This window comes from Colossoma macropomum, unplaced genomic scaffold (genome assembly GCF_904425465.1).
Source record: "Colossoma macropomum unplaced genomic scaffold, Colossoma_macropomum, whole genome shotgun sequence".
In the NCBI taxonomy this organism is placed as follows: domain Eukaryota; kingdom Metazoa; phylum Chordata; class Actinopteri; order Characiformes; family Serrasalmidae; genus Colossoma; species Colossoma macropomum.
In genome coordinates this window covers 20137597-20151386 of record NW_023494792.1, presented here as the reverse complement: position 1 = coordinate 20151386, position 13790 = coordinate 20137597, and the positions used below count along the sequence as shown (strand labels likewise).

Here is a 13790-nt window from a genome sequence, read left to right as displayed (position 1 = left end):
AGGGGAAAACGAAGAGTAGACTGTTTAATGGCCACACAACATGGAGCTGAAACACTGGCCATGGGAACAGAGTTGTTTCCCAGAGGTAATGCAGGGCACTGGGAGCATATTGCTGTTGTCGGAAGAAAAACCTCGTTTCTCCAAAATGATAACTTTACAGGAGAAGGAAAAAACCTCCTTTACTTTTAATGTAAGTCAATGGAACCAGACTGTTCTCCAAGATACAAGGTTTTCTTCCGACAGCAGTGATGGAAGATGGAACACAGGACCCAGTGAATGTAGAGGAACATACAGATGACCCTGACCTGCCAAGTACACAGATATTACAAACGCAGACTGAGACCTTTGGTCACATAAAACCATGTTTAGTAAGACTGTTCTGAAGGCCTGCTGACAGAATTAAATTCCCTTAATGACAGAGAGCTTGTTCCCAGACATATTAAAGCTAGTCTTAGACCAAGTATTTTTCATGGGAGACTCACTCTAGGCAGTATGATTTAATCCAGGACTAGACTTAACCCTCCTGTTATATTCTGGGTCAAACTGACCCATTTCAAAGTTTACAGGAAAAATAGTGTTATTAATTTTTGGAGCATGAAACCTTTTCTCCTGGATTTAACCCAGGATTTTAATATTAATCAACATGCCCCCAATGAAAGGAAATATGTCAAAAATGTTGAAAAAGTCTAAATAAGAATAAATTAATGTGTTGAAAGTCCAGTTTTTGCCAATGTACAGAAAATATTGAAAAATATTTTTGTAATGAAAAACAAGTGAATTCTTATAAGTAAACCATGATCTGCAATGGGTGAAACACTTGATTACACTAAATATTGATTAAATTGATATTAACTGAGTTTAAGATAGTGTTTATGAAGAAAAAATATTTTTGAACTACTTTTAGAAGGTTAAACATGCATTATAATTCTGAGCATTATTGCTGTTCCTTCCAGTTGAACATAATAGGAGGGTTAATAGACATTTGAGAAACTGGTCTTCAATGTTAATAATGCCACACAAGTCATGAAATATCTAATATCACAGCAGATTGTCAGTGAGAATTAAAGACTGAATAAAGAAATTCAAGTAAAATGTCCAGTTGTGTCCACAGGAAAACACTATCCGTGGAAAAAATGGATTTGTACTGTTGACAAAACACTTCACAAAATAGCAGCTTGGTAATTAAGATGCCATGGTGCTGAATCAAAGCCTACCATTTTCACTGAAGAGTCCATTTTGCTGTTGAATTAACGGCGTGTGAAGAATGCACTTTTCACAGAGAAAGAAAACACAGCAATGAAAGCCTACATTCAGTAAGGATCAATTTAGCCCTTTTCAGCAAACACTATTTTGTAGAAGAATTGTATCTGGATAGTTCTGTTTGACCTACGATAAAAAAAATAATGTTTTGCCCATTTTGTAAACTTCAAGTAGTGAATTTAAAAGACACTTTCCCTTCCACACAGATCAACAGTGATTTTAAACATATTTGAACATAATCTGTTGAAAATCAGCAAGAAACGCTATTGGTTTTAGATGTACTTGATCATTTACGGCTTGTGCTGCTCTAAAACATCACAGGACCCTTTCCCTTTGACCATCACAACTAGTACAAAACAATCATCTATTTCCATTAGAGGTCATGACTCTTTGAATCTTTTTTTTCCTCCCTCTATGAGAGCTCCAAGTCTCCTTGATAAAAATCTATTCAATACTATGACATTAAAACTCATTAAATACTGTTTGTAATCTAGACGTTGGAGAAATACATGCATACTTAGCACCTGCTAGTATGCTTGGTTTGTCTGATTTGTTGTCTCAATATAATGCTAAGTGCTACTTCTTCATCCCTTATATCCCAACTCAATAGTACTCCTTAAGACCTTTTCACACTGCATGAGCTGCAAATTCCAGTGCCCAAAATGCCCCTCACTCAGCACCACTTATTAGTGTTCTAGAATAACACTGGTACAGTGTAGAATACAATACAATTTTACATTCCACTGTAGTGCTGAATGTCACCTGAGTATCATTATAACTTACATCAACCTGGAAACAGCTGCAAATCAAGTAGTGTGAAAGGGCCCTAAATGCTTGGCTATATGTACACATATAGCACATTAAACTGAGTCTCTGAGGCTGGTTGGGAGAAGTGTTCTGTAGGCAGCTATACTGTATTGGGTACTGTGCTAAGTTGAGTAAGTGCTTTATGTCGTGTAGTGCTCTCTCAGGAGAAGGAGGCTGTAAGGATAGCTTCATGCTGTTGATTGTGGAGGGTTCCGATGCCCACAGCTGGGGCAGGTAGAGCAGGCCTACTGACTATCCGCAGCTAGGATGAGAAACAGCAAAAAAAAACAAGTTAGTGAGGACCTAGTTCTTAGTACAGTCTCTCAACCACAACTCTGGTACAATACAACAGATTTTTCACTGTTTCAAGGTCAACAGTGGAATAAGCAAAGGTCAGAAAATGTTACACATCCTCACCTTACAGGCAAGCTGTTTTTCAAATCTGGGAGACACAAATGACCAGCATCCCATGTTCTGTGGCTCCTCTTGGCTCCAGATAAACTCTACAGGCGAGGAGTGAGGAGATTCTTTCAAAAAACTCTAACTGACAATAACAATATATAAAGCACATATTAACTGTCTACATACTATATACTATTAAAGCAAAAGTGACTTTTTTTTTAAATAAGGCTGTTAAATAGATAAATATAACTATTTAATTTTTAGGAATTGCAGCATTGCAGTAACAGGGCATAACACTGCATATAATACAAACATGTTAACTGAAAAAAAAACAAAAAAAAAACAACAACATGTTTTACACATAATACAAACACATATTGGGCAACAGATTTATAGACATTATTAAATATAAAAAGAGCAATATAAGAGAAAGTATATAGTAACATAGTACAAATGGATTTTACATGGAATTTACACCAGTTGAATTAGTATTGCTTTAGCAAGTGGAATGAGGTAAGAAGGCCAAAGTAGGTCAAGAAAGCAGTGTTTTTCAGATTTGTGAATGTTCTCATATCATTATATTAGTCTGAACCAAAGCTGAGAAACTGCATGCTAGAGGGATGCAGAGCCATGGCAGGCCTCACCTTTGGCATTGCTATATTTGCGGAGCTCCTGTTGCAGGTCATCTGTGGGGAAGGGGCACAGCTCCTCCACCCTGATGAGCGCTGTGTTCTTAGATGCCTCAGGCAACGTCTCTCTGTGTTTCAGCAGCGCATAATAGTGCTTGCCTGAGCAAAGGAGTACCCGCTGCACACTTGAATCACAGATCAGAGGGATTATTAAATGGTAATATTTTTCATTGGAGCAATATATTTTATCATCACATTGCTCACCTTTCTGGATTTACAGAGGTATCACCAATTACAGGCTTGAAGGAAGTGCTAGGGCCCATCTCTTCCAGGCCTGACACTGCCCCCTAGTGGAAGAGAAGGAAAAACACAGTGAGGCATACAGCTGGCATACAGCAAACATTGACAATCATCCCTCATAATATAGGAAACTATAAAGGAAACTCACAGGAAATCGCAGCAGTGTTTTGGGTGAAGCCACAATGAGTGGCTTGCGAAAGTTTCGGATCATTTGTCTCCTCAGGAGGTGGAAGTACTGAGCAGGTGTTGTAGGATTCACCACCCCCATATTCACAGTATCTCCGTCAACCCCTTCCTCCTTACTGTCACACATCTGCCAGAGAAGAATGGGCTCAATAGTGACACAATCTGTCTATTCCTAAGCCTGATCAAGAACTAGTGGAAATCCTTTGTGTACTGAACTTTGTTAAGATGTGTTCACCTGTAAGAAACGCTCAATTCGACAGGACGAATGTTCAGGTCCAGCTCCATCATAGCCGTGGGGCAGCAGGATCACCATGCCACTCTGCAGCAGCCACTTAGCCTCACCTAGAAAACAGGGACATCATGTTTTAAACAAAGATCTACCGCTAGAACCCTTTGTGCTTGATGTGAAATTGTGGCCCTCACAAAAGTAGTAATCACAATAGAGGTGACTGTAATTTACAGGAATATTAACGTTCAACATTTGTTGTACCTCCAGAGATAAAGGTGTCGAAGATTATTTGAGCTCCATTGAAGAAATCTCCAAACTGAGCCTCCCATATAGGCAACAGTTTTGGCTGTGCAATGCTCATCCCATACTCAAAACCCAACACTGCTTCCTCAGACAACGCACTGTTACACACCTGAAATAAAACACATACAACATTCAAACACACAGTATATTTAGTGTTTGCAACATTACAACTGTTGATACAATCATGAAAAATGGGTACTACAGTACTGTGCAAAAGTCAAAAACCACGTTTTTTTATTTAATTTCCAGTCAAAACAGCTATATAAGTATCAGAAAAATAAAAGCATAATATCTAAATCCATTGCACCCTACTGACATCCTTCTAGTCTTAGAACCAACCAGTTATAGCTATGTCCTCCTAACTAAAGCTGTTCCCAAAGGAGTCACTGATGTTTTCCTTCAAAGAGACACTAACATTCATACAAGCAACTACCCAAACACACCTTTAACTGCCTTACACACTTGCTTCTCTTCTGCATCTAAAATGGCTAAATGAGATAGAAGATAACCAGTGCAAAATAAGTGAAAAAACATTTACAGTTTAAAAAGATTTGAGTTTAAAAAATTACTTAAAAATATAGAGAAACTGGGGTTCGTAACAGCTGTGCAAGACCTGGCAGAGCACCAGAACTGTTATCATCAGATAAACAGTACTTAAAGCTTTCATCTTTGACACTCTTGCTTCAGATCTGAAAAAAAATCCACAGGTGTTTCTGCCCATCCTTCCACTTTGAGTCTTTAAGTAGAAAACTCAGCATTGTGTGTCTGAAAGGATGTGTAGCTTTTGAGAAGTCATTATTGAGAAAAAGAAAACAAAAAAAGAAAATATGCACTAGAACACCCAAACTGGACATAGAGGTTTTATGGACTGATGAGAGTAAATTTGTAATTGGGATTACTTGGGTTGTGAGAGGGAAACATGCAACCAGCTTTTAAGACTGAACTTTAAAAGGTGTAGAATTTCTAATAAGAAACTAGAACTATTCAGAACTATTTCTGCAGATTTTTATGAAAAAGTGAAAGCAAGTTTTCCAAAAAAAATGGAAGCTGTAATAAAGGCAAATGGTAGACACATTAAATACTGAAAAATATGATGATATATCCAGTTGTTGAGGCTTCTGTCTAAATATTTTGTTGAATATGTTCTGTTTTTTTCTGATGCTGAAAAATGAATAACTTGAATATTAAATAAATGATAGAGTGGTCTCTGACTTTTTCACAGTACTGTAAATCATTCAAATCAAGGAATGCATGTAACATTTCAGGGTTGATTTGTCTGAATGCTAGTCTGACCTCCAGGTAGCATTTTTGTTGAGGATCAATGTTATTGAGAGGGACGTATATCTCATTGGTCTCTTGGCACACAACCATTGCATGACGCTGGCTAAATGTACCACGGCCAACATCCTGGCCACTGATTCGAATGTTAAAGCCTGTGTTGGAAAAAAAAAGCAGTAAAGCTTTGACATAATGGTGTAAACCTTTAGAAGAGAATTCCTCAGTATAACACGGTGATACAATTTACCATGTAAATCACTACCCAATTCTGTGCCTTTCAGAGATTGCTTACCCTGGCAAAGAAGTGTGCCAAAGGCCAGGGCTTCTGCAGTGGACCAGTCCAGCTTGGTTCCCTCTTCAAGTTTCTGCAGTCTTGACTGTAAAATTCAACAGGAAATTAGGAACAATCGAATGCTGCCTGCACCAGTGACTGATCATTTAACTCTGCGAAAAAATGAACTGAAATCTTCAGCAAATGTACACAATTTTCCTACAAACAGGCAAACAGGATTCCCATGTATTCCCAACAACTGCACAAAAGGTACATAAATGCATCTCTTTTCTTATTACCTTCTTATACCAAATAAGTGTTGCTTAGTAGCTCAGACAATAAACTACTGTTACAGAGCAGACCGAGATTCAAGTCTGAGTCACGGTGATACACTTTATTTATAGTTATTATTTTGGGGCCACTCCTGTACTTAATTATCTATCCTGTTGCAGCATACCTCAACAGGACTGACTAGTTATAATGTACCTGGAACACATTCCAAAGAAGTTGCAACTGGGGCAATTTGACACTAGGAACATTGCAAAATGTCCTAAACAGATGATACACTCATGCTTGGGTATAAAAGGAGCATCCAGGAAAGGCCCAGTCTTTTATGAGCAAGGATGGGTTGTTGCTTGTAACTTTGCCAAAAACGAATAATCCAACAGTTTAAAATGAGCAACCATAAGGATTTTAAGTAGTTCTCCCTCTACAGTGCATAACATTATCAAAAGATTTTCTTAACTGAAGCAGCCACATATCGAGATATATGAAATAAATATATTGTTAGGATAAAGACTATGGAGCATTGAGCAGGTTCTCTCTCATGTGTGAGTGGTGAGCAACAAATGGAAAACCCAGAGCTAAATGAGACACTGAGTGGGGAGCAGAAACTGCGGCCGCTCCACTCCATTCATGGTAGCACAAGTACTGCTAAAAGTATAGATTATCAGCAATTCCATACCATCTAAGACCAGGAGTACAAGAGAACACTTACTGGGTAGGACAGCTTAGTTCCTTTCACTCTCTCACATAAAGAAAATCGTGCAGTAAGCACTGTCCTCCAAGTGTGTTCAGCTGTCCTACGATGTAGTAGCAGCAGTTCAAAGACAGATCACTGGCTATACACGTCACAAGGATGTCTTCACTCTCTCTGGTGGACAGGGGAGATCTTTGAAGCAAACAGGAACTGGTAACAACTAATATGGAGTAAATTACATGAAAATCACTCTGAAAAGATGCTGAAGACAGCTGACGTGATTTTCTTGCTGTGCGGAACAAGTTAGATGCTGTATTTGAGATCTGAATTAGTGCAAATTTAAATCTGAAAACAGATCCAAAACAACTTGGTCAACAGAGTGTGCTGTGGCACACGCGCCAGGTCATACAAAGTTCAAATGTTTTCAACTTCTGGGTGATGTACTTTGGTCAAGTTAAACCTGCCTGTAAGACACGGCAACTGCTCTTCTACTGGCCACACCGAGGCCGAATGAAGATTTTTAAGGGAGGCTAAAAACCGATGACCCTCCATTCTTGCCGTTTAATGATGCAGGAAAAAGTTTGATAAGTGATGACACAGTGACTGTGAGAAAGGTCTATTAGTTCACAAAAAGCACTTTCCTATAAGTGTGTTCAGCTGTCCTACAATTTAAGCTAAAAACTGAGCAATCACATTAAAACTGAATGCTAGAAAACAAATGTTAGCCTGCCAGTTACATTCTAATGTCTGTATCTTATCCAATCCAGGTGACAGATGAGTTTGATTAGGCTTGGTTTGTTTACTGTAGGGGCAATGTTTCATTCCATACCTGTACATGTGTCTTCCTCAAGTGACTATGCATTTGGATCTCCTCAGGTATATCCACTGACTTGGCCCCCACAAACTGAAGCAGGGGTACAGCCACACCGGTGTCCCATGATGAAACCCTGTTCTGAGGCTCCACAAGATCCCCCCAACGACCCTGGAGGTTGGTGGGTGGAGGGCTAAAGTAAGTCATGTTGGCAAGGCGGTCATTGAGCATGGAATAGTAAGCTGTCTTGATATGACCGCACTCTTCCTCCTTCATCAGACCCTCTGAAATCAGCTGGTCAGCATACAAATCAGGGGTGCTCTTTCTTGAGCTGAGGGATGTGAATGAATAGGTAATAATTAGGATATCAGTATACTGTATTCAGTTGAGGACATCTGAGTATTTACAGATTCCTCCTGCATGTGCTTGTGTACCCGAATCTCTAAGACAAATCAAATACAAAAGTGCAGGACTGTGAGTGTAAACTCACCGGATGATCTTATACATAACTGGGTTTGTGAAAGAAAGGCTCATCCAGCTCATTGTGACCCCACTGGCGGTAACACAGCAGGTCTACTATAACATCTTTCCTGAAACGTCTCTGGTACTCCACAGCCAGCCGTGTCGCTCTGAGTACCTCCTCAGCATCATCTCCATTCACATGGATCACAGCACAACCCACCATCTTACCTGCAGGACACATCAAACCACACACAAATCATTTATGACATATCACTGGAATAAATTTCACTGTCTTATGACTAATTTCACCATAATGAAATGGTTAGGATATAAAAGTCATTCAGAGTTGTTTGATGTAAAATTCAGTCAGAATTGTTCACAGACAATAATTCTGAAAGAAAACTTATTTTTTCACATTTGCCACTATTTTGCCATTATCAACATTACATATAAACCTCAAAAGATGCATTAAGTAGTGAATAAAATGGCTATATTGGTGCTGCAGATTTTGTCACTGGTTCCTATAAACATTGCTGTAAAGAAATCAGCAAGTTTTTCTTAAATGAAACATTTCACATCAAACCTTTTGCTGACTTTGTTTACATCTTCAACTATAGAATTATGCAGAAATTTTGAAAAAATTATGGATTTACCCCTTGTGTACCATTTTTTGTCTTTCACTATGTTATTTTTCTGAGATTTATCTTCAGCTTTATCTTTGATTTGTGTGGAATCCAAGTAGAAATGTTTAATTTTAAATTGTGCAATTGTTATGGCTTCAAGGACATACAATAAATAATATACACATTCATTCAAATGTCAGCCACATGTATATACATACTCAAAACGGAGTAAATATTACACACTTCATGTTGGTTATGCATAGATTTTAAGCACATTTTATTTACTTAGATTTTTATTCCAGTAAAAGATTTTTTACTTCCTCAAACTGCACTAGATATAACTTCTTTACATAAAGAACTTTCAATCAAGCATACCAATATCACTACAGTACAAGGATGAGCGACCCCTCTCGGACGGAGTGGTGTAGCCCACTTGATTGTTCACAATGAGATGGATGCTTCCACCAACTCTGAAGTGAGGGAGATTTGATAGGGTGAAGGTCTCCAAAACAATTCCCTGGCCTGAGAATGAGGCGTCACCATGAACCTGATGAGTTGATACATAAACAGAATTAACAGAATTCAATATGAAGAGCTTTCCAAAAAAAACGTTACTGCCAAAACATACTCCTTTATTGTGGACAATGTCACTGAAAGTGTTGCTCTTTACCCTAAAAAAAACAAAAAGAAAGTTTCATGCTGTGTAGGCCTGTCCCAGTTATTACATAATCGCCTGATACATTATGACTGGAGGAATGCTGTTCTGTCTTCATGCAAAGACCTGCACTGGTGTAGGACTGAGCATGTTAGTGAGAGTCTGAACATAGCTGGACATACCAAAATCTCAACTCCAGTACCTGAAGACAGATGACTTTATCTCCAGGCCAAGCCTGGCTGTCATTAGAATAGTCCCCCTCCTGTTTGACCTGCTGTCGGCCGCGAGCCTTCCCCTGCGTCACGGGGTTGATAGCCTCCAGGTGGGAGGGGTTGGGCAGCATAGTGACATGAATAGGGTGTCCAGCACCCACATCCAGGTCCACGGAGGAGGTCAGGTGGGACAGCACATCGCCGATGGAGGGTGAATTCTCTGGAAACTCGCTCAGACCCCTCATTTTACGAAACATCAACTGAAACAAAGCAGACGAGAAAGCAAATGAGAAACTTAAGTAAGCAGCTCAAAGCAGAAGCACAGGGGTTGGACGATCCTTAAATATTACTCAATGATCCAGAGAGTCCGCTGAAGTGGGTTAAGCAAATGTCAGGAAGAAACTTCTCTAATCTTCTCTGCAGTGTGACAGAGAAAGTTGCAAAGGAAAAAATATCATATAAGAAAAAGAGAGTTGGGGGAGGCCTAGACATCATTATTCCAGCAGCAAAACTCAATGCCAAGTTTTGTTCAGAGCATTTCTATTCTCAACTGCAGTTTTTCTCTGCCAACCTTATCATTGCTGACTGTTCAGTGCATCACTCATTTTCTTTCTCAAGGCAATCCAATATTGTTGACTCTGCTACGGCCAATTCAAACTACTTGAATTTCTTCCTTGGGCAGGTCTCAGTCATGCTGGTTCACTGAACTAAATCCAAACACAGACATCAAAGGAAGAAGCTTGGGGATTTCAATGAGTTGCAAGCTCGACATATGCTCTTTGAAAAAGTGGTTCACACCCCATTTTTCACATTTGAGACTTTCGGTTGTTTTTAAATTAAATGTTATTTCATTTTTGAGTTACACATCCTCCTTCACAGAGCCTCCCTCCAAATACCAGCACACATTTAAGAAATAAAATAAAAACAAAGAATGTTACATTTAAAACATTATGGACTACACTGCACCTCCTCTGGCAGCTATTACAAACAGTAACCTTTAAAGTGAAGCCTCAGTCATATTTAAAACATCATGATGGAGCAAAATTTGTTTCTTTCTCTTTGCAGAATTACTCAAGCCATGTCAAGATAGTTGACTTCAGTGTATAGTCATTTTTTAGGGCTTTCAAAAAATGAAGGTCAGAACACTGACAGGGCCACTCAAAGGCTTTCTTCTCTTTCTCAGCTGTCGCTCTAGCAGTGTGCTTAGTAATTTTTTTAAGACAAATATTTCCAAGATTGCCAGTTCCTGCTGCTGAAATGTTTACCCAAAGGATGATATTGTCATAGTATTGTCACATGCAATACTGTACTGCAGTGTTTGCTTCACCTTGGTTTCAGGCCAGGAAGTTCCAATTTTATCAATTTGACATTATCAGCAAAGTCACTTGACATTGATTTCATATTTTCACAGCTGTAGCTGTAGTGTACTCACTTCAGGTGGGAAGCGCAGAAGTCCAGTAAGCAAGTTGAGTCGCCCACGATGAGGCATTCCCATAACCACATCTGTCGCTCCGCTTTTTGCCGCAGAACGGAACAGCTCCAAGAAAAATCCCATCATGCTCTCTGCTCCCTCTCCTCCATAGCGTTTCACTGTAGCAAATTTAGTAGCTAGGAAATGGTCAAACTCCTGTAATATTAAAAGAAGAGAAAAAGATCTTATGCTACAAAAAACACTGCAGAGATGAAATCCACAAACAGTGACTTATAAAACTAGTTCTTCACACTCATTGCACGTTCCCACTGGTATTTAAAGATCACGTCTCATGAGAACACTTTTTTTTGCCAAATCCAACAATTCAACTGCTACAAAATAATAAGCAAAAGAAACTCATGGCATGACAACTACCGTTACTCTATAAAAAAAAAACTCTTTCTGAAAAAACATATTTTAACTGCACAACTGCACTACCACCACCATATCCCAAAGCAGACAAGTCAGAGAAACTAAATTAAGTTTAATAATAAAACTGTTACTCTGAAACAAAAAAGCATGCTCAGCTCCTACCTGTGATTCAAGCATGAGTTTTGCCAGCTGCCTCCTCTCCTCATCAGAGAAACTCTCTTTCTTGAGCTCCTCAAAGCGATCCGCAAACCACTGTTTCTCTTCCAGACTCTGCAGCTGGCTGGTTTCCACCGAGATCCTTCCACAGTACGTGCTTTCCAAGTATGCTACTACCTCCTCTATACTGGCCTTTGCTTTCCCAAAGTGCTTTAAACCTGAAATCATAAACCACAATCAGAAGAGAATAAATAATAATAATGCATATCTCTCTGGCTTGGAATGTCCTTCTCAATAAATGCTGTTCTTTAGCTTTAGATGACTTGATCAGAGGAGCATTGGTGTAGACCAGGGCCTCCCAGTCCCGGATCTGGGGACCCCAGGATCTGCACATTTTGTGTTCTCCCAATTCAAGAACACCTGGTCCAGCACATGTGGAGCTTGGTAAATAGATAATGAACTGAATCAGGTGTAAATGAGGGCAAGGACAAAAATTGCACAGTAGGCTATGGGGACCTTAGGACTGGGAACCCCTGGTGTCGAACCTCACTGCACGAGGGCATAACTAATAACTGAATTTTAAATCCAGAGATGAACATCTTAGAAATAAATGCTGACACATACGTACCCGCTGTGTTCAGGACTCCTTGGATGGTGTCATTCAGGAGGGAGATTTCTGGCACCTTCTCCATGACAGGCGAGTCGGGCAGTAAGGGGTTAATTTTGGCAGCCTTGTGTCCATGTGTGCGATAGGCCTCCACCAGTCGCGCCAGACCATGATCTGTCCACAAAGAATAGCAAACACAGACGGCACCTCAATGAGTCAATTCAAATGGCACGGTTAAGCAAACAGAGACCTGAGGGTAAGTTCATTAACGTTCATCTTTCATTCACATAAGAGCTCGGAAAACTTGAAAAACGTGAGCACGCGTTGACACATAGGCCGACTTTTCCGACAAACGCAGGGGGTCTGTGAGATAATACAAGACAAAGAGTGATGGTTAGGCTTCTCTTGCTTGCTGTCAATCCGCGATTATCGTCACTGACCTTGATTGAGAGAAGAGAAATGGTCTATCCCCGTGTCCCCCTCTTCCGCCGGAGCCTCTCGCCGTGGTTTGTAACCGTAAACTCCTCTTTCCGTGTGATAGAACAGCGGCCTGGAGACCCCCAGCGCACCTCTACTAAGTTTGTGTACATTCTTCAGTATAATGCCCGCAGACATGTTCGTGTATTTTGAGATATGTAGGTTAAACAAAAACGACGGAAAGTTGTTTTGCGATCTCAGTCACACACCTCCAGAAGCAGCTATAATAAGGCTTGGGGGGAGGGGAGGGTTTCCGCGGGTCCTATTGGCTGCCGGGCCATGCGAGGTGGCAGAGAGAACCAATGGCGTCAGAAGAGCCCGGGTTCACAGTGTGCTGAGAGAGAGAGAGAGAGAGAGAGAGTGAGAAACAGAGAGAGAGAGAGAGAGAGAGAGAGAGTCCCTGCATGCAGAATTCTGCAGAAATATATTAAAAGTTCAACGAAAAACACCAACAAATGCATGCAGGGCAGAATTAGGCCGATTTCCACTGATTATACCCATTCAGAAAAGAGCTTTAAAATTCTGGCAGCATCTAAAATTCAGTAATCCAAATTCACTACAATATAAAGCACTTTAAAACCCAAGAACTCAGCCCTAAACCCAGTCCCCTCTGTCAGCTGGTTCTGAGACTAACTAACCCACTGACCCCTAACACACAACAGCCTCGGTCCAGCACTGCTGACCAAAGTCCAATCAGCGTAAACCAAATTATCAAGCACAGTAAAAACACCTATCTGGAACATTGGAACAGCGAAACCAGAAATCAGTCTAAATTACAGAACTATCGGGCCCTAAACAGAGAGTATGAATTGGCAGAGTATCTCTTCACCGTCAGAGACCCACAGCAGAGACAGATCCTGACCAAGTACAGGCTCAGTGACCACAGTCTGGCCATAGAAACGGGCAGATATAAAAAATCCTGGTCACTGTGAGAGCGGTGAGGTCAAAACAGAGCTGCACTTCCTCCTTCAGTGTGAAAAATTCAAATTGGCACGAGAAAATTTCATAATAAAATTAAAAAACATTCTCCCAAATTTTGAAATTCTAACAGAATCTGAAAAACTACCAATCTTCCTTGGTGAGGGCAGCTCAGCGTCTCTCGCTGCAAAATATGTGGCAACTTGTCACGGCCTGAGGGACAGTAACACACTCCACACCCCCACCTCACTGACCCCCCCAAACCCTTCACTATATATAGGTTAAATACACCGATTGTAATTATTTTTCATTATATAATATATGTTGTCTTATTTTATTTATTTACTGTATTTATCTATTTACTTTACCAAACTTTACAACA

General features: G+C 40.0%; 1 protein-coding gene across 1 annotated transcript; it reads right to left on the bottom strand.

The window, feature by feature from the left end:
- Positions 1 to 349: 349 nt before the first annotated feature.
- Positions 350 to 12628, bottom strand: dhtkd1 (dehydrogenase E1 and transketolase domain containing 1). Its single transcript, XM_036576436.1, is given in 18 exon segments — positions 350 to 2329; positions 2485 to 2570; positions 3114 to 3283; positions 3363 to 3445; positions 3547 to 3711; positions 3820 to 3926; positions 4075 to 4225; positions 5410 to 5549; positions 5687 to 5771; positions 7474 to 7786; positions 7946 to 7977; positions 7979 to 8145; positions 8916 to 9087; positions 9398 to 9667; positions 10840 to 11034; positions 11413 to 11624; positions 12035 to 12187; positions 12454 to 12628. Coding segments are annotated over 18 exon segments (2778 nt in total). The 3' UTR covers positions 350 to 2227.
- Between the last annotated feature and the right edge of the window lie 1162 nt (positions 12629 to 13790).